Source organism: Cyclopterus lumpus, chromosome 14, assembly GCF_009769545.1.
Source record: "Cyclopterus lumpus isolate fCycLum1 chromosome 14, fCycLum1.pri, whole genome shotgun sequence".
Classification (NCBI taxonomy): domain Eukaryota; kingdom Metazoa; phylum Chordata; class Actinopteri; order Perciformes; family Cyclopteridae; genus Cyclopterus; species Cyclopterus lumpus.
Window position 1 is genome coordinate 96,177 of NC_046979.1, and position 26,353 is coordinate 122,529.

Below are 26,353 nucleotides of genomic sequence, written 5' to 3' on the forward strand. Positions count from 1 at the left end.
GGATCAATACATCATCCTGACCATAACGAAGCAGACTCACCTGTCACCTGCTGCCGACTTCAGATCAGTTACCGACCTTTAACTGTGATTATCTGTTATTGAGCTGAAAATGACTAAAGGCTCATAATCAATACAGCAGCTGATAATCAATAACAAGACGTCCAGGTTGTCCTATAAGCTGGGATCACATCCACATTTATAGAAAATATAAATCTCATTAACGAGCTGACCGTAACGACTTCCTGCTGCTTCGGTTTATTGGAGTGTGAAGTCCAGCCGCAGGTTATCTACAGTGGCTCCGCCCCCTGCACAAATAATCTATGTAAATGTGTAATACATGGTTTATGAAAGACTAATGCAGTAATATGAGGACATTTCACATCATTACACATGTATAACTATATTATCAAGTATTAAATGTTCATAGTTGTTAATATACATTAATAATCACTTACGACTGCATCAGAATCTGGTATAAACCATACTGATTATTATTATATTATATTACGTTATATTATTATTATATTAAATTATAAACTTAACGGTTTCTCCTTCCTCAGACAATCCAGTCTGTTAATCTATCAAAATGTGAATATGTGAATATGCAAATGTCTTAATATTCTAATATGATAATATTTAATCTATTAATATTCTACTATACTAATATGTTAAAATATTAATGTGCTAATGCCCTAATATGTTGATATAATATGATAATATGTTAAAATGTTAATATGCTAATAGTCTAATATGTTAAAATGAGAATATGTAAATATGCTAATACGCCAATATGCTAATATATGTGTTGTGATGTCATGAGTCCTGCAAAACAAAACAAACTGTCTGCTTTTAGTCTGAATTTATTTAAAGACATATAATTACAGTTATTAATTACAATTATCGTAAATCGCAGAGAAGAAAGTGATTAATTTAAAAACACAATAAAATGTAACACCAAAATCAGTAGAATGAAAAGGTTCCCCAAGTAGCAGATCTCAGACCAGATCAAAGGATCCACCAGAGGATCCAGACCCAGAGGATCCAGACCTAGTGGATCCAGACCCACAGGATCCAGACCTAGTGGATCCAGACCCAGAGGTTCTGGACCCTGATGATCCAGATCCCAGAACTTTAGTGTGTTTGGTGGTTTTAGGGAACATTTGGACTCATGACGTCTCTCTGAATCTTTGAGGAACACGTTTCATTTCCAGCATCTTTATTGGACGAGACAATCAGGTCAGCTGGTAGATGTTCTTCATCATCGGCTCCTTCTCCTCATCTTCATCATCATCATTGTGTTCATCGTGGCGCTCTGAGAAAATCAAAAGGAGGCGGAGTCAGAGCAGATTCATACAAGTGAACTGTCTCTGAGCAACAGCCGCTGATGGAATCACCTCCTCTCTTCAGTGCACCTCCTCCTCTGACCTCCTCCTCTTCCTCTTCCTCCTCCTCCCTGCACTCGTTGAGGTTTTTGTATGTCAACTGTGGGGAAGAGAGAAGAGATGTTCAGGCCCTGCCAGACAAAGCTCAGGGCCTAGTTTACAGCGCCAGGTGTCTCACCTGGTCCCCGTGAGGCAAAGCTGTGTCATTGGTGGAGGGGAGGAGCCTGTCAATGAGCTGACCAATCATGCTAAAGGTCGGTCTGTCTGTAGGCTCCAAACTCCAGCAGAGCGTCATGAGCTGAAACCTGTAGAGGGCGGGACAAAGAGACCTGTCAATTGATTCAGAATAACTTTATTAATAATGAGAAGAGAGACGTCGGCCGACTCACATCTCGTCTGGAGCGAAGTCTGGCTTGTCCATGTGGCGGCCATCTTGGATCATCTTGTAGAAATTGGTATCCACGGCAACATTTGGGTACGGACTCTTACCTGAACAGGCAACATGGGAACAGATGAGCTGTCGTCCAATCAGAGCGCATCAGACTCTGCAGTAGTAGACTCTTTTATATTATGGGCACCATTAAGTACACACTATACAAAATAAAAATAAACTATAGTGTCTATACTTAGAAAGTACTCAACAAAAATATAAACAGTTTTATTATAAGTTATTAGTGACCTAGCAATTAACTCAAATTACACACGTGTCTATAAATAGTGTGTATTTTAAAGCTTCTACATATTTATAGTGTCTAAACTTAGTGTGCAGTTAATAGTCTGCACCACTTAGCGGTGAGCAGGGTCGTCCTTCGAGGCTCCACGAGCCCATGTCGACGTGTCGTTGGGCAATAAATAATCAATATTTTCTATTGATTATAGAGCTTTTGTATGATGAAGTCTTTACCCAGCGAGAAGGTCTCCCACAGCAAGACTCCGTAGGACCAGACGTCACTTTGGACGGTGTAGACGCACTGAAAGATGCTTTCTGGAGCCATCCACTTCACCGGGAGACGGGCCTGTCAAAATAAAACACAGGAATCATTCAAAATAAAACACAGGAAGCCTTCCAAATAAAACACAGGAAGAAGTCAAAATAAAACACAGGAAGCATTCAAAAATAAAACACAGAAAGCATTCAAAACACAGGAAGCATTCAAAATAAAACACAGGAAGCATTCAAAACACAGGAAGCATTCAAAATAAAACACAGGAAGAAGTCAAAATAAAACACAGGAAGCATTCCAAAATAAAACACAGGAAGCCTTCCAAATAAAACACAGGAAGCATTCAAAATAAAACACAGGAAGAAGTCAAAATAAAACACAGGAAGCATTCCAAAATAAAACACAGGAAGCCTTCCAAATAAAACACAGGAAGCATTCAAAATAAAACACAGAAAGAAGTCTAAATAAAACACAGGAAGCATTCAAAACACAGGAAGAAGTCAAAATAAAACACAGGAAGCCTTCCAAATAAAACAAAGGAAGAAGTCAAAATAAAACACAGGAAGCATTCAAAAATAAAACACAGAAAGCATTAAAAACACAGGAAGCATTCAAAATAAAACACAGGAAGCATTCAAAACACAGGAAGCATTCAAAATAAAACACAGGAAGTCAAAATAAAACACAGGAAGCATTCCAAAATAAAACACAGGAAGCCTTCCAAATAAAACACAGGAAGCATTCAAAATAAAACACAGAAAGAAGTCAAAATAAAACACAGGAAGCATTCAAAACACAGGAAGAAGTCAAAATAAAACACAGGAATCATTCAAAATAAAACACAGGAAGCCTTCCAAATAAAACACAGGAAGAAGTCAAAATAAAACACAGGAAGCATTCAAAACACAGAAAGCATTCAAAATAAAACACAGGAAGCATTCAAAATAAAACACAGAAAGCATTCAAAATAAAACACAGGAAGAAGTCAAAATAAAACACAGGAAGCATTCAAAACACAGAAAGCATTCAAAATAAAACACAGGAAGAAGTCAAAATAAAAAAACAGGAAGGAGTCAAAATTAAACACAGGAAGAAGTCAAAATAAAACACAGGAAGAAGTCAAAATAAAACACAGGAAGAAGTCAAAATAAAAGCCAGAAACCAGTCTGCTTCATCATGCTTCGTGTGTGTGTTTGTGTGTCTTTGGTACATGTGTGTGTGTGTTTGTGTGTCTTTGGTACATGTGTGTGTGTGTTTTTGTGTCTTTGGTACATGTGTGTGTGTGTGTGTGTTTGTGTGTCTTTGGTACACGTGTGTGTGTTTTTGTGTCTTTGGTACATGTGTGTGTGTGTGTGTGTGTGTGTGTTTTTGTGTCTTTGGTACATGTGTGTGTGTGTGTGTGTTTCTGTGTCTTTGGTACATGAGTGTGTGTGTGTGTTTCTGTGGCTTTGGTACATGTGTGTGTGTGTGTGTTTCTGTGTCTTTGGTACATGTGTGTGTTTCTGTGTCTTTGGTACGTGTGTGTGTGTGTGTTTCTGTGTCTTTGGTACATGTGTGTGTGTGTTTCTGTGTCTTTGGTACATGTGTGTGTGTGTGTGTTTCTGTGTCTTTGGTACATGTGTGTGTGTGTGTGTTTCTGTGGCTTTGGTACATGTGTGTGTGTTTGTGTTTCTGTGTCTTTGGTACATGTGTGTGTGTGTGTGTTTCTGTGTCTTTGGTACATGTGTGTGTGTTTCTGTGTCTTTGGTACATGTGTGTGTGTGTGTGTTTCTGTGTCTTTGGTACATGTGTGTGTGTTTCTGTGTCTTTGGTACATGTGTGTGTGTGTGTGTGTGTTTCTGTGTCTTTGGTACATGTGTGTGTGTTTCTGTGGCTTTGGTACATGTGTGTGTGTTTGTGTTTGTGTGTCTTTGGTACATGTGTGTGTGTGTGTTTCTGTGTCTTTGGTACATGTGTGTGTGTGTGTTTTTGTGTCTTTGGTACATGTGTGTGTGTGTGTGTTTCTGTGGCTTTGGTACATGTGTGTGTGTTTGTGTTTCTGTGTCTTTGGTACATGTGTGTGTGTGTTTTTGTGTCTTTGGTACATGTGTGTGTGTGTGTGTTTCTGTGTCTTTGGTACATGTGTGTGTGTGTGTTTCTGTGTCTATAGTACATGTGTGTGTGTGTTTCTGTGTCTTTGGTACATGTGTGTGTGTTTCTGTGTCTTTGGTACATGTGTTTGTGTTTGTGTTTCTGTGTCTTTGGTACATGTGTTTGTGTTTGTGTTTCTGTGTCTTTGGTACATGTGTGTGTGTTTGTGTTTCTGTGTCTTTGGTACGTGTGTGTGTGTTTCTGTGTCTTTGGTACATGTGTGTGTGTGTGTGTTTCTGTGGCTTTGGTACATGTGTGTGTGTGTGTTTCTGTGTCTATAGTACATGTGTGTGTGTGTTTCTGTGTCTTTGGTACATGTGTGTGTGTTTCTGTGTCTTTGGTACATGTGTTTGTGTGTGTTTCTGTGTCTTTGGTACATGTGTGTGTGTGTGTTTCTGTGTCTTTGGTACATGTGTGTGTGTGTGTGTGTTTCTGTGGCTTTGGTACATGTGTGTGTGTTTGTGTTTCTGTGTCTTTGGTACATGTGTGTGTGTTTGTGTTTGTGTGTCTTTGGTACATGTGTGTGTGTTTCTGTGGCTTTGGTACATGTGTGTGTGTTTGTGTTTCTGTGTCTTTGGTACATGTGTGTGTGTGTGTGTTTTTGTGTCTTTGGTACATGTGTGTGTGTGTTTCTGTGTCTTTGGTACATGTGTGTGTGTGTTTTTGTGGCTTTGGTACATGTGTGTGTGTGTTTCTGTGTCTTTGATACATGTGTGTGTGTCATCACTGGAAGTTGAAACTCACATTTCCCTGCACGATGTAGCTGTCGTCGTTGCGGATATCTCGAGCCAAACCAAAGTCACAGATCTTTGCCACACAGCGATCGGTCAGCAGGACATTTCTCGCTGCTACATCTCTGTGGATACACTAATAGACAGACAGGTGGACAGGAGACAGGTGAGCAGACAGACAGGTGGACAGGAGACAGGTGGATAGGATATATGTGGGCAGGAGACAGGTAGACAGGAGACAGGTGAGCAGACAGAAAAGGTGGACAGGAGACAGATGGGCAGGAGACAGGTGGACAGGAGACAGGTGGACAGGAGACAGGTGGGCAGGAGACAGGTGGACAATCAGACAGGTGGACAGTGGACAGGTGGACAGGAGACAGGTGGGCAGGAGACAGGTGGACAGACAGACAGGTGGGCAGGAGACAGGTGGACAATCAGACAGGTGGACAGTGGACAGGTGGACAGGAGACAGGTGGGCAGGAGACAGGTGGACAGACAGACAGGTGGGCAGGAGACAGGTGGACAATCAGACAGGTGGACAGTGGACAGGTGGACAGGAGACAGGTGGGCAGGAGACAGGTGGACAGACAGACAGGTGGGCAGGAGACAGGTGGACAATCAGACAGGTGGACAGTGGACAGGAGACAGGTGGGCAGGAGACAGGTGGACAGACAGACAGGTGGACAGGAGACAGGTGAGCAGACAGACAGGTGGACAGGAGACAGGTGGGCAGGAGACAGGTGGACAGGAGACAGGTGGACAGGAGACAGGTGGGCAGGAGACAGGTGGGCAGGAGACAGGTGGACAAACAGACAGGTGGGCAGGAGACAGGTGGACAGACAGACAGGTGGGCAGGAGACAGGTGGGCAGGAGACATGTGGGCAGGAGACAGGTGGACAGGAGACATGTGGGCAGGAGACAGGTGGACAGGAGACATGTGGACAGGAGACAGGTGGGCAGGAGACAGGTGGACAGACAGACAGGTGGGCAGGAGACAGGTGGGCAGGAGACAGGTGGGCAGGAGACAGGTGGGCAGGAGACAGGTGGACAGGAGACAGGACATTTACAAACTTTTTGGAGTACCAACATTGCAGTGAGGACATTTAGTCTAATGTGAGACTAAATGTGTTTGTGTGTGTGTGTGTTTGCATGTGTGTGTTTGCATGTGTGTGTTTGTGTGTGTGTTTGTGTGTGTTCTTACATTCCTGGTGGACAGGAAGTCCAGACCCTGAGCCACCTGGTAGGAAAACCTCATCAGGTCGCCGACAGAAACACTGTTTGTCTGCACACCTGAGGGAGACAGACAGGCAGTCAGACAGTCAGGCAGTCAGACAGTCAGACATACAGACAGTCAGACAGACAGACAGACAGTCAAAGAGGCAGGCAGTCAGACAGTCAGACAGACAGACAGTCAGATAGACAGACAGACAGATATAAATTACAGGTGTGTGCAGATTGTTACCCAGGTGTGTTTGTCCTGGACTCTGAACCGGCTGCATCTCCTGATACTCTGAACAGCAGGAAATCCCACTGTCACTACAAACACACATGCACGCACACACACTTATTTTACATATTTATACAAAAGAGAAAACATTGATCACAACGACTTAAAGATGACATCATCAATAAGTATATAATAGTTTGTGACATCACTGGTACACACTCACTGGTATGCCCCTACATCACTGGTACACTCCTATATCACTGGTATGCCCCTACATCACTGGTACACTCCAACATCACTGGTACACACTCACTGGTATGCCCTACATCACTGGTATGCCCCTACATCACTGGTACGCTCCAACATCACTGGTACACACTCACTGGTATGCCCCTACATCATTGGTACACTCCTATATCACTAGTAGACACTCACTGGTATACCCCTACATCACTGGTACACTCCTATATCACTAGTAGACACTCACTGGTATGCCCCTACATCACTGGTACACTCCTATATCACTAGTACACACTCACTGGTATGCCCCTATATCACTGGTACACTCCGACATCACTGGTACACATTCACTGGTATGCCCCTACATCACTGGTACGCTCCGACATCACTGGTACACACTCACTGGTATGCCCCTACATCACTGGTACACTCCAACATCACTGGTACACACTCACTGGTATGCCCCTACATCACTGGTATGCTCCGACATCACTGGTACACACTCACTGGTATGCCCCTATATCACTGATACGCTCCGACATCACTGGTATGCCCCTACATCACTGGTACACATCACTGGTATGCTCCGACATCACTGGTACACACTCACTGGTATGCCCCTACATCACTGGTATGCCCCTACATCACTGGTACGCTCCGACATCACTGGTACACATCACTGGTATGCTCCGACATCACTGGTACACACTCACTGGTATGCCCCTACATCACTGGTACACTCCGACATCACTGGTACACACTAACTGGTATGCCCCTACATCACTGGTACGCTCCGACATCACTGGTACACACTCACTGGTATGCCCCTACATCACTGGTATGCTTCGACATCACTGGTACACACTCACTGGTATGCCCCTACATCACTGGTATGCCCCTACATCACTGGTACGCTCCGACATCACTGGTACACATCACTGGTATGCTCCGACATCACTGGTACACACTCACTGGTATGCCCCTACATCACTGGTACACTCCGACATCACTGGTACACACTAACTGGTATGCCCCTACATCACTGGTATGCTCCGACATCACTGGTATGCCCCTACATCACTGGTATGCCCCTACATCACTGGTACACTCCAACATCACTGGTACACACTAATTGGTACTCACTGAAGCTATTCATATATTAATGTAACGTTTAAAGAAGTTTTTCACATATTAACATAATGTTTCATTAACTTAATGTGAAGAGAAGGATTCAGACCTCCTGAGTCGGGGGTTCTGGGAGGCCATGTTCTGATACGGGGCTTCTGCCTCCACTTCCTCCACGCCGAGAAGCGACTCCATGAAATCCTGAGCGTGGACCCGCAAGAAGTTCAGCAAGTCGCCATGGCTACAGTACTCTGTGATCATCAACATGGGACCTGAGGGGAGGGACGGAAATGTCAGCGGTCAGAGACGATGTACACATCATTAGTTATCTCCGAAAACAGGATAAACAATAGTGACTTTGTTTAGGACAATTTAGGCTTATTTGTGTTTTGTTTATTTATTTATGCCTTCATGATCCGGATAGTCTTATAACATATTCAATTTAGGTTATTTTGTATAGCCCAGAATCACAAATTACAAATTTACCTTTTGGCTTTAAATTGGCTTTACAATCTGTACACATACGACATCCCTGACCTTTGACCTCACATCGGATCAGGAAAAACTCCCCAAAAAACCCTTTCAGGGTAAAAGGGAAGGGAAGAAACCTATATATATATATATATATATATTAATAATGGCTTCACCTCCTCGAGTGCAGGCTCCCAGCAGGTTGACGATGTTGTCATGGTAACCAAGATGGCCGAGAATCTTCAGCTCAGACATCAGGGCTTCCCGTTCCTCAGAGTGAGCGCTCGCTGTATACAAACACATGAAACGGGAATCACAACAATACTGTTGTATGAGTGGTGATGATGATGATGATGATGAAGACTTGGAGACCGACGTTTGAGCATCTTCACGGCGACTCGAGTGGCGTCGCCAGTTCCCAGACCATAAGCCGTTGCCTTGACTACCTTCCCAAACGCTCCCGAACCCACAACAGCACCTGGCAGACAGAAAGGGGGTCAGAATAACCCATGAAACTACACGATCTCCGAGAGCGTTTCACTGTTTTTGGGGAAGTTTGGTTCATGCACATGAAGAATAAAAGCAACAAGGGGTCGTACCGAGGCGAAGTTTGTCTCGAGGAAACTCCCACTTCTGGTTGTACGGCAGCTGGCTAGGGTCAATGAAGGTGTAGCTGTTCCCGTCGGTGCTCTCGATGATCTTCCAGCGAATCTCATATTTGGGTTTCTGAGAGAAGAAGAAACATTTTACAGCTTGTGAATGAAGTGATGAAGTTATCCCTCAGTGTTTGTTTGAAGATATTCAATTTGACTTCTCGAGGACCAAATCATACCAGATGTTACCTCAGAGACCTCTTCATGATATCATGAGACTTCCTTTTAGTGTTAAACAAACTTTTATGGTTGTTGTGTTTCACACTTGAAGAAGCAGAGAGGAATTCTGGCAGAGAGTTAGCATCGGGGGAAGGAATAAAGTCCCTTTTGTCCCAGCCAGCCTCTTTTAGATTTAGTCTCATATTAAACATTTCAGTCAAATCTCCTCAAGCTCAAATAATAATGTTGTCATATAAGTCAGTTATTTCACGTAAGACTTTATTATTGTCATATTGTCTGATGAAACACAAAGGTTGAATGATTAAGAATAAAGCATTGCTCGTTTGTGGAGTAATGGTCAGGCGCAGCCACTCGGCCCGTGTCCCATGATGCAACAGCGCAATGATGCAGGTTGCAAAAACAAACCTCAATGTTACAGATAGTTTCATGCACTTTTTAATCTCTACACATTTAAGTTATTGTGTAAACAGTCGGGTCAGATCTCACCACTGTCACATTCTAATTAAACTAAATAGGTTATGACAGTTATTACCTTTCTCCCAGACAGTTATTACCTTTCTTCCTAACAGTTATTACCTTTCTCCCTGACAGTTATTACCTTTCTCCCTGACAGTTATTACCTTTCTCCCAGACAGTTATTACCTTTCTTCCTAACAGTTATTACCTTTCTCCCTGACAGTAATGACCTTTCTCCCTGACAGTTATTACCTTTCTCCCTGACAGTTATAACCTTTCTTCCTAACAGTTATTACCTTTCTCACTGATAGTTATTACCCTTCTCCCTGACAGTTATTACCTTTCTCCCTGATAGTTATTACCCTTCTCCCTGACAGTTATTACCTTTCTCCCTGACAGTTATAACCTTTCTTCCTAACAGTTATTACCTTTCTCCCTGATAGTTATTACATTTCTTCCTAACAGTTATTGTCATGTATAATCCGATGATTACTGGAATATAAATTCATGCATTATTAATTGCTATTATAATAAACCCACCTGTCTCCACTTGTAGAACAAGACCACTAACAGCAGGAGCAGCAGCACGGCTGCACTCAGAGATCCAATCAGTGCCGGAGTCAAGAAAGTTAGATTTTTTTCAGCCGAGCCTAAAACACAAGAACACATTTATTCAACTCGAGTCACATTTAAGGTTTTTCTAATCAACCCTTTTACTCTTCGACACCTACGGTGAGTAAAGACTTCACGAGACTCTCCCATCTGGTTGGAGGTGACACACTCCACGGTGAAGTCACCAGGTGAACGGGGGAGGGTCAGGTGTGTCCTCACCTCCTCGTCCTGGGAGGTCACATCAGCGTCCGGAAGCTGGTAAACAGGGAAGTCTCCACACCTGCAGACGAGGTGAAGGTGAAGGTTAAGTTGGTGGTGGAGGTGGCGATGGAGGCGTCGATGGAGGTGACAGGCGACAGTGGGGGTGATGGTGATGGTGAAAGTGAAGGTTAAGGTTAAGGTCAATGTTAAGGCTAGGGTAAATGTTAGGGTTACGGTGAAGGTGGTGATGACGGTGAGGTTGCGGTTAAGGTGAACGTGAAGTGGTGGTTGCGGTTAGTGTGAAGGTAAAGGTGAATGTAGGGTTCATTGTAGGGTATTTTATTCCTTTTTATTCTCCCTATCTTCAGGGGCTTAATTCATAATGCTTTTTGCTTTAATTCATAATGCTTGTTGATTTCATTCATAATTATATAATTATTGTTGATTGAATCCATAATGCTTGTTGATTTCATTCATACTGCTTGATGATTTAATTCATAATACTTGTAGTAAAACTTGTAACAGAGTATAAACCATAACATGTTCCATACAGAGCTATTTGATCCAATTTCCTTCTTAAAAGTTGGTTAGAACAGCTTCCTTTCTCCCTAAAAGTATCACGTTTATTTATTATAAATTATTGATTATTAAAAGTCCAACGATTAATGCTCCAGAACATTTCCACACAACAGTTTGAAAGTGGTACTAATGTACTAACTAACTTACAATAAGAAAGTAGGAATGAATAAATAAATGAATAAAGATCCTTCCCTCCACTCCTGCAGGTACATGCTGTACAACATCAGGAGAATACGACCTCTTCTCACTCAGAAGGCGGCACAGGTTCTGGTCCAGTTTGTGGTCCAGGCTCTGGTCCAGGTTCTGGTCCAGGCTCTGATCATCTTGCGTCTAGACTACTGTAACTCCCTCCTGGCAGGTCTACCTGCTAATGCCATTTGACCTCTGCAGCTCATCCAGAATGCAGCTGCCCGACTGGTCTTCAACCTAAATCAAGACTGTTTGCTGTCCTGGCTCCTCAGTGGTGGAACAAGCTCCTCGAGTTCCCCACAGACATCAGGACAGCAGAAAGTCTCTTCATCTGCCGCCGGAAACTAAAAATACATCTTTTTCGACTACACCTTTTTTCTTGAAGAAATTGTACTTTCTAGATTCTTGTTGTTCTGAGTTTGTAATCATGGTTGAATTCACTTATTGTAAGTCACTTTGGATAAAAGCGTCAGCTAAATAACATGAAATGTAATAATGTAATGTATGAAGGTGTGTGAATGTTAATTAGTCATGATGGGCAGGTATCTCCTCCCATCAGTGTAAGAATGGGTTTGAATGGGTGAATGATGTCATGTAGTGTTAAAGAGCTTTGATTGGTCGGAAAACTAGAAAAACAATTTACAAGTACAGGTCCATTTATAATATAGTACAGTATAGTACAGTATAGTACAGTACAGTATAATATAGTAACAGAGTGAACAGAAAAAACCCAACAGCACTTTACACCATCAGCCTGGCGGTACGTACGTGTGCATGACGCCGGGGCAGATGTACCAGAGCATTGTAGGTAACGGATATCCAGAGCTGCAGCAGGTCAGTGTGTCATTCTGAAGACTGATGACGACACTCGGAGATTCTGAAGGAAAACATTCAGGTTTATGTTTCTGGAGACAAAAAGAACAAAATAGCAGTAACTAGCTAAAATAAACAACAACATTTAAAGTAAACAAAGTACAAGTTGACAGTTTAATCTCGTTAGGACTCGTGGTCCCAGAGGGAACCAAGACCACAGGATGAGGTGGGAAACCGAAATCAGGGTCAGAATACGGTTCAGAATCAGGTGAGGCTAACAGACCACAGACCACAGACCACAGATCACAGATCACAGACCACAGACCACAGATCACATAACAAAGACCACAGATCACAGATCACAGATCACAGATCACAGATTAGGAGGAAGAGAAAGGAGAGGAAGAAGAAGGAGAGGAGTAGGAGGAGGAAGGAGAGAGAGGAAGAGGGTGAGGAGGAGGAGGAAAGGTTTCTTACGGTAAACTCGGAGGTCGATCTTCTGCGAGCCGTCAAAGAACGAGTTAGCAAAGTAGAACGAGTATCGACCTCGATCCTCCTGATGCACCCGACGTAGCAGCAAGCTGGCCTCCGCCCTGCAACGAGGAATACACCTTCACCAACCTCCCCTCACAAAGGGGGAGCCCTCCCTTTACATTACCCCCCCCCCCCCCAACACACAGGTGTAGCCCTCCCTTTACATCCCCCCCCCCCACCACACAGGTGGAGCCCTCACTTCACATTCCCCCCCCTACCCCCTACAAAGGTGGAGCCCACCCTTCACATTAACCTGTCTGAACTGCAGTAGAATGCTCAGCTGTATTTGTTAGCATGTTAGCCTGTATTTGTTAGCATAATAGTCTGTATTTGTTAACATGCTAGCCTGTATTTGTTAGCTTTCTCAACTGTAACTGTTAGCATGCTCACCTGTAGCCGTTAGCAGCGTAGCTCTCCTGGTACACCGTATTGTTGTTGTCCTTATGGGCTTGTGTTGTTGTTGTCCAGCGCTGGCTCCTGATTGGAGGATATGCCTCGATCACAAAGGTCAACGTCACATCTCGACCTTCATGCACCTCCACTGTGCTACTGCCGCTAATGTTAGCACTGCTATCCCCATCCACGTCCAATTGATGGGTGCTAATGTTAGCTTGTAGCTCTCCTTGCCCCTTCATCAGCATGTTGCTAGCATTACCCGGGCCCTCATGGACCGCTATGGTCTTGGTGCCAGTGTTAGCTTGCTGCAGCGGCTGCAGGTAGATCCTCAGGTAGGGGCCGTCTGGTGAGGAAGAAGACAAAGTGGAAATACCGTTAATAATACTCTTTATTCCATCTGTCCATCTTCATGCTGATGTTTATTTGGTAGATTTTCATCTTGTTCCCCAGACATAGTTTCTGATTTAAAATAGCTTCCATCTTGTTGTCTAAAGCAGCATTTTGTTCCCAAGTGTTGTCACATTGTGTTATTACCCCCAACAGCTCTTACCCAGAACCCTCAGCTCCGTGGTGGCCGAGGCAACTCCGGCCTCGTTGACGGCCGTACAGGTGTAGCTGCCCCCAAGAACCTGGCTGACAGCAGATACCCTGAGAGTGCTGTTTATGTACAGGTGGTCGTTGATGTAGTCACGGCTCACAGTGACATTCAGTGTCTGGAAGGAAACAAAGAACCATTGAATATCAAGACATGCGTGATATCATGCGTAAAGACGAACAGGTGACCTCTGACCTTTGTGTTCGAGTGTGTCCAGGTGAGGTTGTAGAAATGGGTGGGGTTGCTGGTGAGACAGGTGACCTCAAAGGTCTCTCCCTTCAGACGGACCACTTGATCCTGACTGACAGACAGGGAGGGAGGATGACGTAGCTCTGCAGACAGATACAAGGTAGACAGACAGGTCATCGGGGACACAGGTAGAAATGGAAATCAGGTAGCAGGAGACAAACAGGTCTTACTGGGGAACACCTGCAGGTCGACAGGTCTGGATCTAAACTCCCTTCGGTCCTTCCAGCCCGAACAAACGTATTTTCCATTAAACGACCTCTGCAGGTCTCGGATCAGGGCTCCTTTCTTGCGGTCAAAGATCACGTTCATACCCTGGGGCAGGCCCCGCCCCTCGCTCCCTGTGCTCTCTGCTGATTGGAGGGTGAGCTCTGTGACGAACGGGTCAGTGAGCAGACACCTGAAGAGGAAGTCCTGGCCCTCTTTGACAGAAGGGACGCCGCGAGGTGTGACGAACACAGTCAAGGCGTCAGCTGGGTCTGAGAGAGAGGCATTATGGGATAGCGAGGTCATTCTTAACAGATGAATGCCACAAAACCTTCTGTTAGCAGCAGAGGGGTGGGGGTGGGGGGTCATGACCCGTCTATGAAGACCATCTGACTCCGGCTTCTTACTTTACTCACACAAACTATTCAATAGTCTGAGGACGCCTCAGGTCCAGAGGGAGGATGCGTGGATCTTTGAGTCTGGCAGGGGGCATGGCCTCAGCTAATCTTACCTTTGACATACAGGTGTATCCAGGTGTCCAGTTGATCCAGGCTCTTGTTGACGTACCCACAGCGATAGGTCCCGGTGTGTCTGGGGTCTGACCTCTTTACCTCCACCGGCTCCAGCAGTCGGTCCCGGTACAACAGACGGAACGCAGTGGTGGTCAGATGGACCGAATAGTGACCATGACAGGTGAGGTTGAAGGGGGAGCCGGCTGTCAAGAGCACCTCTGTTTGGTTTGGAAGGAAATCCGAGTTCAGACGGATTGACGGAGGATCCGGAGCGTCTGAAACCAACAAAGAAATTGTTGATCAGTTTAACAGCAACGCTGAAGCACAACAAACACAACAAACACCTGCCACCTGCCACGCCCATTGCCACGCCCACATGCGGTGATGGGTGTGGTCACAAGTGCGACACATACACCTGCGGTGATACCTGCTCAGGTACACTTTAGAGCAGACATACACGTTACAGACCAGGTGGTGAGCTTGACAATTGAACAGCTAAAAAGTTTTATAATGATAATAATAAGAAAACATTAATAATTTGTGTCCCAAAGTGTTATTTCATGATGTTTATGACATCTTTATGTTTATGTTATGTTGTTTACCTTTTACTTTTGCATCCTCATTTTAAGCCTTGTTGTTTTTCTTAATCTTAATGAAGTGCTTTTGTTTGAAGCCACAACGTGAACCGTGTTTACTCTCCGTGGTGGAGTTCAGGGTTCGGGGCGCTGGACTTCACTGAGGACATGTCGGGGGTACTGAGCCTTTAGAGCAGAAATCAGAACTTCAGCTGGAGAAGATGACCTGCAATCCAATTGGGTCCAACATTTAGAGACCCACATTTTACGTATAATTGAATATCGTTGACATAATAATGGTAGAAGATATCTTTAAATGGACTCATCATTACAATACTGCCCAAGCAGGAGCATGTCCAGATCTCATCTGACTCGGGCTGGAACCCATTGCCTGAGCTTCTCAGCCAAGCGGGGCTAGTCCAGAACCACAAGAGGTCTAATAGAAGTAGTCAGTCTGAATAATGGTATAACACACAGAAACACGGCCACTGGATGGGTCATGAAACATGACTTTATTTTGAAAATGACAGAATAGGAAATACAACAACAAAGGTGTTCCTCTGATGGGATGCTGTGATGTCACCAACAGGTTTTCATTTAATCAGTTCTCTGATTCTTAATCTAAGAAACATGTAAAATACATTTGTTTGATTGTGTGTTCAAATCTATCAGCATACTGAAAATGATTAGTATTGATTAAAAGGTTAGATGTTAACTGGTAAGCTGGTTTAACTGGTTCAGTTAGTATAAACAATCTAAATCATTGGCCAACAGGATGAGAACAAATCAACCTGAATGGCTCATTGAGAACAAATATCAGAACAAACTGGTGAACTAGAGGATCTCATTGGCTGGAAGGAGTGTTCGGGGGGGCAGCGGGCTTCTTGGTGATTTCCTGCAGCTGGGTGGCGATGCGGGAGGTCTGCAGCAGTAACGCCTGGTGGTTCTCAACCAGCAGACTCTGGTGACGAGCCAGATTCTGCAGATCCTGGATCTGCTGGGAACCCTGAGGACACGAAACACTGGTGAGATTAACTAAACTGGATCAGACTAGATGTCATTTGGCGATGTTGATATCGAAAATGTGTGACATGAACAGTTCACATTGATTATTAGATCAGACTAGTTATGATGTATTAACGGTCCAGACTGTTTGTATCTGACAAGGGAAGCTAAAACAATCACTTATGAACTTAATCTAAACTCAACTAAACAAAATGAGTGATAAACTAAACCTTATCTAAACTAATCCTGAGATATATTAAATTAAACCAGAGATAATTTAAACAAAACATTATCGAAAGTAAACCAGAGGTAAACCCTATCTAAAACTAGGATGAACTACACTAAACATTGTCTAAACTAAACCTGAGCAACTAAACTAAACATGGGATGTACCTAACTAAACCTTATCTCAACTAAACCCAGGATAAATTACACAAACCTTCTCTAAACCGAAACTAAATATGAGATAAATTACATCCTATAGTTAATCTCAGGTGACATGGTGGTCACCTGAGACTAAACTTTATCAAAACTAAACCCGAGAAACTAGATTAAACCTGGTATGAACGAAACATTATCAAAAGCTTTACTAAACTGCAAGAAAGAGAAACTAAACTAAATCTACCAAAACAAGACTAAAAGTAAACCCACCTGAGTACCCAGCGTGCTGAGGAGTTGCACCACCTGACCCTGGCCCCTGGCGACCTCTTTCTGAACCAGGACCAGCTGTGTGAGCAGATCCAGGACCTCCTTCCTCCACAGTTCGTCCGACTGCTGATCCTGGACCTGCTCCGACCGCTTTGGGCCGGGGGCGTCGTCCCATTGGACGGGTGACTGAGCGGCGCCCATCATCACCGCAGAAGGTGGAGTGTCATGGTGGTCACCTGCAGTTAAGATGACTGAAGTCAAAACTTTAGTTGGTACACGACACCCACAGCTTGCTTTGTTTGACAGGTTTCTCACTCAATGACAGGCACGGCTGATTTTAAGCATATTTCACAGGCTCAGTCTGGTCATATTTATCTAATCATGTTAATGCCACTAAAAGGAACATTGGTCGTGGCACAGCAGGTGAACTGAATAAATACTTTCCACCTGAACATCACCTGATTATAATCTGAAGAAATCACCTGGGTTTATGTTTCCCTTTTCCAAGTTTCATGAAGTCAGTCCAGCTAACAATAAACTGGTCCAGGTGACATGAAGCTAGTCCAGATAACATTAAACTGGTCCAAGTGACATGAAGCTAGTCCATGTAAGATGAAGCTAGTCCAGCTAACATTAAACTGGTCCAGGTGACATGAAGCTAGTCCAGATAACATTAAACTGGTCCAAGTGACATGAAGCTAGTCCATGTAAGATGAAGCTAGTCCAGCTAACATTAAACTGGTCCAGGTGACATGAAGCTAGTCCAGGTGACATGAAGCCAGTCCAGGTGAAATGAAGCCAGTCCAGGTGACATCAAACTGGTCTAGGTTAAATGAAGCTAGTCCAGATGAAATGAAGCTAGTCCAGGTGAAATGAAGCTAGTCCAGGTGACACAAATCTAGTCCAGGTGACACAAAGCTAGTCCAGGTGACATCAAACTGGTCTAGGTTAAATGAAGCTAGTCCAGGTGACATGAAGCTAGTCCAGGTGACATGAAGCCAGTCCAGGTGAAATGAAGCCAGTCCAGGTGACATCAAACTGGTCTAGGTTAAATGAAGCTAGTCCAGGTGAAATGAAGCTAGTCCAGGTGAAATGAAGCTAGTCCAGGTGACACAAATCTAGTCCAGGGGACACGAAGCTAGTCCAGGTGACATGAATCTAGTCCAGGGGACATGAATCTAGTCCAAGGGACATTAAGCTGTTCCACGTGACATCAAGCTGGTCCAGGTGGCATTCAATTCAATTCAGTTCATTTTGTAAAGCCCAAAATCACAAATATCAAATTATCCTCAGAGGGCTTTACAATCTGTACACATAAGACATCCCTGACCTTTGACCTCACATCGGATCAGGAAAAACTTTCAGGGTAAAAAAGTGAAGAGCAACAGAGGAGGATCCCTCTCCCCGGATGGACAGAAGCAATAGATGTCATGTGACCAGATGAACAGCATTACAGAGTTACATAAACACATTCAATAAATATGACAGAAATTATGAATAATGAGTAGTAGGCATGGACTACGATTCAGACCTCCACAATCCATGAGACAGAAGGAGAAAGAGAGGAGAGGGGGGGGGGGGGCATCTGCAGGGCCATGGCAGGAGGCAAGGCCACGGAGGTAGGGCAAAAGACGCTGAACCAATGAAGCCAGGCCTTTGAGGCAGGAGGCACAGAAAAGGAAGCAGGGCCATTGGGAAGGAGGCCAGGTCCAGGCCAGAGGCTGGATGCAGGAAGCAGGGCCAAGGAGTCAGGACCCAGGACCAGCTTCAGACACAGCCAGGTCCAATGGACCTTATGAGACGTGAAGTCACAAAGACTCCGGGGAGGAAGTAGAGTGAGTAATGTGCAATGGAGAGATGTAAATTCATCCATAAGGAGAGAGAGAAGAGGAGATAGGTGCTCAGTGTATCCTAAAACATCCCCCAGCAGCCTATAAGCCTATAGCAGCATATCAAGGGGCTGGACCAGGGCAAACCTGATTCAGCCCTAACTATAAGCACTATTAAAGAGGAAAGTCTTAAGTCTATTCTTGAATGAGGTGACTGTGTCTGCCTCCAGGACTGAAAGTGGAAGCTGGTTCCATAAAAGAGGAGCTTGATAACTGAAGGCTCTGGCTCCCATCCTACTTTTTAGGACTCTAGGAACCACAAGTAGCCCCGCATTTAGTGAGCAGCTCTCTAGTGGGGCAATATGGTACTACAAGCTCCTTAAGATATGATGGTGCATCACCAATCAAGGCTTTGTAGGTGAGGAGAAGAATTTTACATGTGATTCTTGATTTTACAGGGAGCCAGTGCAGAGCAGCTAATACAGGAGTCATGTGATCTCTTTTCTTAGTTTTTGTGAGTACACGAGCTGCAGCATTCTGGATCAACTGGAGGGACTTAAGAGACTTATTAGAGCAGCCTGATAATAAGGAGTTGCAGTAATCTAATCTGGAAGTAACAAACGCGTGAACCAGCTTTTCTGCATCTTTTTGAGACAAGATGTGCCTGATTTTTGAAATGTTACGTAGATGAAAAAATGCAGTCCTTGAGATTTGCTTAACGTGGAGTTAAAGGACAAGTCTGGGTCAAAGATAACTAGAGATTCTTTACAGTGGTGTTGGATGCCAGGGAAATGCCATCTACAGAAACCACATCACCAGATAATTGATCTCTGAGGTGTTCAGGGCCCAGTAAAATAACTTCAGTTTTGTCTGAGTTTAACATCAGGAAGTTGCAGGTCATCCATGTTTTTATGTTTTTAAGACATTCTTGAATTTTAGCGAGCTGGACATGAAGCTGGACCCACTTAATGCAAGTCTCTGCGACTTCACGTCTCATAGGGTCCATCGGACCTGGCTGTGTCTGAAGCTGGTCCTGGGCCAGACCTCATTGGTCTGGCCTCTTTCGCAATGCCTCTGTGGCCCTGCCTCCTGCCATGGCTCTGCTGATGCCCCCTCCCCCCTCTCTTTCTCCTTCTGTTTCATGGATTGTGGAGGTCTGGATCGTGGTCCATGCCTACTACTCATTATTCATAATTTCTGTCATATTCATGTAATGTGTTTATGTAACTCTGTAACTCTGTTCATCTGTACACATGACATCTATTCTTCTGTCCATCCGGGGAGAGGGATCCTCCTCTGTTGCTCTCCTGAAGGTTTCTTCACTTTTTTCCCTGTCAAAGGTTATTTTTGGGGAGTTTTTCCTGATCCGATGTGAGGTCAAAGGTCAGGGATGTCTATGTGTACAGATTGTAAAGCCCTCTGAGGGGAGTTTGTAATTTGCGATATTGGGCTATACAAAATAAACTGAATTTAATTGAATTGAATTAAGTTGGTCCAGATGGCATTAATGTGGAATTAAGTTGGTCCAGGTGGCATTAAATTGGTCCAGGTGACTTTAAGCTGGTCCAGGTGACATGAAGTCGTTCCAGGTGACAGTTAAGGTGTTCTCGGTGGCATTAACTTGGTTCAGGTGGCATTGAGGTGGCATTAATGTGGTCCAGATGGCATTAAGGTGGCATTAAGTTGATCCATGTGGCATTAATGTGGTCCAGATGGCATTAAGGTGGCATTTAGTTGGTCCAGGTGGCATTGAGGTGGCATTAATGTGGTCCAGATGGCATTAAGGTGGCATTAAGTTGATCCATGTGGCATTAATGTGGTCCAGATGGCATTCAGGTGGCATTAAGTTGGTCCATGTGGCATTAATGTGGTCCAGATGGCATTCAGGTGGCATTAAGTTGGTCCATGTGGCATTAATGTGGTCCAGATGGCATTCAGGTGGCATTAAGTTGGTCCATGTGGCATTAATGTGGTCCAGATGGCATTCAGGTGGCATTAAGTTGGTCCATGTGGCATTAATGTGGTCCAGATGGCATTCAGGTGGCATTAAGTTGGTCCATGTGGCATTAATGTGGTCCAGATGGCATTCAGGTGGCATTAAGTTGGTCCATGTGGCATTAATGTGGTCCAGATGGCATTCAGGTGGCATTAAGTTGGTCCATGTGGCATTAATGTGGTCCAGATGGCATTCAGGTGGCATTAAGTTGGTCCATGTGGCATTAATGTGGTCCAGATGGCATTCAGGTGGCATTAAATTGGTCCAGGTGGCATTAAATTGGTCCAGGTGACATTTAGTTAGTCCAGGTGGGATTAAATTGGTCCCAGAGGCATTACATTGTTCCAGGTGGCATTAAATTGGTCCAGGTGAGATTAAGGTGTTCTAGGTAACATGACTGCACACTTTATTTTGTTACCTTTTCTTTTTGATCAGGTAAGGTAAACTCTTTTTTCTATTACGTCTGTGGTTTGTTTTGAAACATGACTGCATTGTTTGTGTAATAATTTCATTAACGTTAAAGTTGGACCTGTCTAATGGCTGAAGCTCTCAATGTTTCAGCTACTAAAAGCTCTTCCTGAACAGATCCTTTAAACCACATCATGAAGAAGTTGAGTAACTTCAGAGTCTCTGACTGATTTGTGAGTCACAGCAGCAGAGTCTCTGTGTTCTGGAGTTATGAATACAAATTAAATGGTTATCAATGGGTTAAACAATGGGTGAACATTAACCTCTTCACCTTCAGCTCTCCAACACTGATAGGCAACCTCCACCAATACTTAAAAAATATCAATATCAATATTGGAAGGTAACACTCAGGTTTGTAAATGTGGCTTCTTGACTTTAATTAAATACTTATTTTCATATCATGTGGTATGATTGAAAGCTTCTCAACAGCTTATTAAAGTTTCTACAGAATGTCTTCATGTAAAAAGGAATTTACACTTTTTAGTCCTAGTTTTATGTTCACCAGAGCTGCTGGAGAAAAACAATAATAATTGTGACAATTCTAACAATATATACAAAATTATATTACATTTATTTATGTATAATAATAACATTAAAGTAACATAGTGAGAGATAACGTCTTCACAGCATATGTTTATGTCGGTATGTGATGGTCATTTAATTGTTTATTATTATGTTTCGGTTGTTTAATGATTTCTGAAACATGGAGTTTTTATTCTTTTTTGTTTATTAAAGAGTAGATACACCTGTAGAGTACTAGAATATATATTGAATACATTGATTATACTAAATCATAACTATAAATAAAAGTATTGATCAGAGATCGTACATTCAGATTGTTTCTTTATACCTGGTATTAATACTATTATTACCAGGTATTAATAGTATTATTAATCATCTTAATACCTGGTATTAATAGTATGAATACAATATGCATTCCTTGCAAGTAAGGAATTACTATTTATATAATACCAGTTTAATGAGACGTCAGTTTGATTACTGATCTCAATAATTATAATTATAATAGTTAGTTTTTCATCACTGACTGTTTAGTCAGTTTAAAGTCCTGCAGTTAGGGGGGTGGCGAGGGTCAGGAAACACATGTTCTACCAGAGACCGCAAGACACACACTTGTGTGTGTGTGTGTGTGTGTGTCTGTGCTGGTGTGTGTGTGTGTGTGTTGGTGTGTGTGTGTGTGTGTGTGTGTGTGTGTCTGTGCTGGTGTGTGTGTGTGTGTGTGTGTGTGTGTGTGTGTCTGTGCTGGTGTGTGTGTGTGTGTCTCTTTGTCCCACTTCCTCGTCTCACTTCTTCATCTTTGAGGACGAGGGGAGGTGAAGGAAAATGTTTAAATCCACTGCCTTCCCTTATGAGTAGAAGTAGTACTAGTACTGGACTGTCAATAAGCAGTACTAGTAGTAGAAATAGTCATAGCAAGTAGCAGTGGTAGTAGGAGTAGTATTAGTAGTTGTAGTATTAGTAGTTGTAGTATTAGTAGTTGTAGTATTAGTAGTTGTAGTATTAGTAGTTGTAGTATTAGTAGTTATAGTATTAGTAGTTATAGTACTAGCAGCAGTGTGGTCTCATTATGGTTTTCAGCAACTTTCAAACTAATATAATTATTATGTTTAGATGTCACATGTCCAGAACTCTTTATTAATAATGCAAACAGATTATTTGTTTTGATCTTCACTTTGACTTTTCTGTTTCCAGAAACAAAAACAGCCAATCAAGCACCCTAAAATCTACAAAATGATGATAATAATGATCAGTATAATGATCTTTTTACATCTTTCTGCACACAAATATCAATATTTTACATTTAGTTCTGACTGAATACTTAATATTGTTTAATAGGCATAGATAAAGGTAAAGAAGAATGAATGCATGCATAATATTGAGTATTTCATATCCATTACAATGATATTAGAAGTTTATAAATGGCGATTTATTAACATCAACATGTATCTTTATGTTACTGTTTAACAACATTTATTCATTAAAGGTAAATTAAACTAAAACATTTAAACCCTCCATGAATCGAATTGGCTGTTTCATTATTCATTATTACCTAATAAAGCATGAGGTAATAAAGCATGAATAGGTGTGTAATAAGCAGTGAACAAAGAGTTGTCTGACCTTCAGCAGAGCAGCAGCTGAGGGCGATCGACAGCAGCAGAGACTGGAGCTTCATTTCTCTCTCTCTCTTCAGACGTTTCAGGTCAAACTGAAAGAGACGGACTTCCTCTCAGCAACATAACGCTGCCCAGCAAACTCCTCCCACTCCGACCACCAAGCCCCACCCCCAACAACCATCAAGCCCTAACCCCGCAAAAAAATTATTAGGATTAGTTACATTGCTATTAGTATTGCCAATACCATTACTGTCTTTATTATCATTATTGTTGTTGGTAGTTACTTCATCATGTTACTACTCTCATTATATGAATCTTTATGTCATATACATTGAATGTGTTATAACCTCTTAATGTTACTACTCTCAATAAATGAATCATTACGTCATATACATTGAATGTGTTATAACCTCTTCATCATGTTACGACTCATTAGATGAATCATTACGTCATATACATTGAATGTGTTATAACCTCTTCATCATGTTAGTACTCTCATTATATTCATATGCATTGAATGGGCTTTGTATTCGGCAGGCACACCCCTCGGAACCCCTATTTCATCTATCCACACACTAGGGTCCTCCTTAAAGGACCTTGTTTCCCTCTTAGTCCCCCATCATCCCTTACGCTCAAGATAAGTTGGAACAATCAGTGTTGGTTGGATTAATCTCACCATAGCACATAGGCCTCCCCGTCCTCGTGGGAGGGTCTGATGGAGTGTGCTGCCGCAATACCACCATGCATCTATTGTGGGCACATTTGGGGACTGCAGGGGTCTAGCAATTGGAACATTAGAACCTGGTGTTAATGTGGCACGCGGTGTTTGTTCCTCATTCATACCTGATAGTCGCGCCTTTTCTACGTCGAGGCCTCTCACTGTTGTTGTTGTGTTCCATGTGTACTTACAGGTTAGTTTTAGTCTGCCTAACTTGTGCTCAGTGCCCTGTGAATCAAAGCAGTCAGTGAAAGCGAGATTTCCTGTTATCTCAAAGTCGGTGGGGGGAAGGGCATCTGATGTTGGTCTACCATACTCTTTATGGTGCAGGATACTTTGACAGAGGCCTCTATATCTATACAATTTAGCATAGTATGAGTTGGAAAGATAAACGAAACAATGGAATGCGCATGAGTAGTCGTTCTTATATTTCGGATATTCGGAACACCCCTCCGATGTGTGCTCTATGGGTACAAGCAGGGCCTGTGGGCGTGTCTTTAAACATGTTACACATGACTCATTAGTGTGCTGTCAAACTGTGAATTTAGCATACTCATACCACATGTTGTGTGTTGTGGGATGTTTTTACAAATCGCTTTGATCGTCTGAGTGCAGCCGGTTCGGGGTCTACTTCACTATGTTACTCAGCTGGTCGTTCCTCCCGGACTGCCATGGCCTCTCATGCACTAGTATGATAGGGAACACAATTATTATTGCACAGACAAGCAGAAAACATATTGAGCCCCTTAGGACACACCATCCCGGGCCTCGGAATGGGTGCCATGGGGCTGCAGATCCGTCCATTGCTGTCGTTGTCGTGGCGATGTTTCCACACATATGATTTCACCTCCTACACGCTTATTTCTGTATGTCCACTGTCCTTGAGAAGCTAGGGTGGCACCCCTCTTCCCAGTCACACAGAATGAGTGAGGTGATTGTTATGTCAATATCGTGTCAGATGGATGGTGTAGATTGTTCGCTCTGTCTCAGGTGGGTGGAATTCTCACCGAGTTCTGTGAAGCCTGCTCCGAGTTGCGTTTGGCTGTTGCCAACTTATTAGGGCTCTGGGATCCGTTTTCAATGAATAGCATGTATGCAGGTTACCTTACCCTCCACCTTTACTGCTGTCTCCGTAGTGAGCAACACTTGATGTGGCCCTTCGTGCCACCTCTGCTTCCAGTGTCGTCTCCGGTGGTGCTTCATGACCACCTAGTCTCCAGGCTTCAAGCTGTGGAGGACTCCTGTTGCAGCAGCAGGGCGTCTTTCACCTGTGCTTGAAGTGCTGCCAAAGAAGCAGATAGTTTTGCAGAATAGGTTAGCATGTCATCATCACATGATGCTGTTGTTGGAATAAAGGTCTTATTAGGCCCTATCCCGGTCTGAGGAGGCCGGCCAAACAGAATCTCAAACGGACTGAGGCCATGTTTGTTTCTGATTCGCGTGCGCATGTGGAACAGCACTAGTGGCAGTGCCTTCACCCATGACAGCCCAGTCTCCTCGCAACATTTTACCAACTTTGCCTTGATGGTTAGGGTTAGGGTCTATCCCTGAACGCATCATCTCTCTCTTCCGGTAAGCGTATTGCATCACTTCCGGTTGCCAGCTTAGCAGCTTGCGATGTCTTCCTCTCCCCCTCCCTCTTGCTCAGAGTGTCTCATGTAGAGCTATTCCTCTGCCTCCCTTAATGATAACGGTACATGCAACAAGTGTAGTTCATTTGCTGGTTGGAGGCAGTTCTAATCAGAATCAGAATCAGCTTTATTGGCCATGTATGTGTGCACACACATGGAATTTGACTTAACCATAGCAACATGTATGTACAAGATGATCAATCTGGGACGGACTAAAGTTAGCACAGGAGTCCTCCGTCACATTGAGACGTGGTATTGAATCAAATGCAGAAGGAATCTCTTCTTTAAATTTAGCTACAGCAATGTCAGTTAGACATCTGGTGTAGAAACTTTTGACTAACGGTGTACACTCCGGGAGTATAAACTCAAAAGTTATGAGGTAATGGTCTGACAGAAGAGGGTTCTGTGGGAAGACCTCCAAATGCTCAATGTCAATGCCATATGTAAGAACAAGGTGGAGGGTGTGGCCAAAGCAGTGAGTGGGTTTCTGTACTCTCTGACAGAAGCCAATCGAGTCCAACAATGAGATAAATGCAGCACTAAGGCAATCATTATCAATATCCACATGAATATTAAAATCTCCTACAATAATAACCTTATCAGTTTTAAGGACTAAACTTGATAAAAACTCTGAATAAATCAATGTGATTGTCTGATATTAAATCATTTACTAATACAGCTTTAGATGACAGAGATCTAATATTTAGG

General features: G+C 43.3%; 1 protein-coding gene across 1 annotated transcript; it reads right to left on the minus strand.

Moving 5' to 3' along the window:
* Window positions 1–844: 844 nt before the first annotated feature.
* On the minus strand, window positions 845–23,409 carry csf1rb (colony stimulating factor 1 receptor, b). The gene is made up of 22 exons (XM_034550079.1): window positions 23,301–23,409; window positions 14,643–14,918; window positions 14,098–14,403; window positions 13,874–14,010; window positions 13,634–13,796; window positions 13,078–13,426; window positions 12,631–12,746; window positions 12,109–12,217; window positions 10,491–10,651; window positions 10,300–10,409; window positions 9,070–9,196; window positions 8,847–8,948; window positions 8,647–8,757; window positions 8,112–8,271; window positions 6,650–6,723; window positions 6,389–6,477; window positions 5,201–5,323; window positions 2,287–2,398; window positions 1,772–1,871; window positions 1,561–1,687; window positions 1,395–1,482; window positions 845–1,312 (listed from the first exon to the last, which is right to left on the minus strand). Exons 1-22 carry the CDS (start codon window positions 23,353–23,355, stop codon window positions 1,233–1,235), a joined length of 3,075 nt encoding a protein of 1,024 aa, XP_034405970.1. The 5' UTR covers window positions 23,356–23,409; the 3' UTR covers window positions 845–1,232.
* Window positions 23,410–26,353: the final 2,944 nt, after the last annotated feature.

Bases quoted from the DNA above. Each gene is read 5' to 3' on its own strand.
- csf1rb (XM_034550079.1), bottom strand. From the start codon at position 23,355: ATGAAGCTCCAGTCTCTGCTGCTGTCGATCGCCCTCAGCTGCTGCTCT. The intron at 12,218-12,630 runs GTAAGAAACCTT...GTTTTCCTTCAG, and splicing joins GATCGACCTCCGAGTTTACC to AATCTCCGAGTGTCGTCATC. The intron at 2,399-5,200 runs GTGAGTTTCAAC...TTATTTTGACAG, and splicing joins GCTACATCGTGCAGGGAAAT to GCCCGTCTCCCGGTGAAGTG.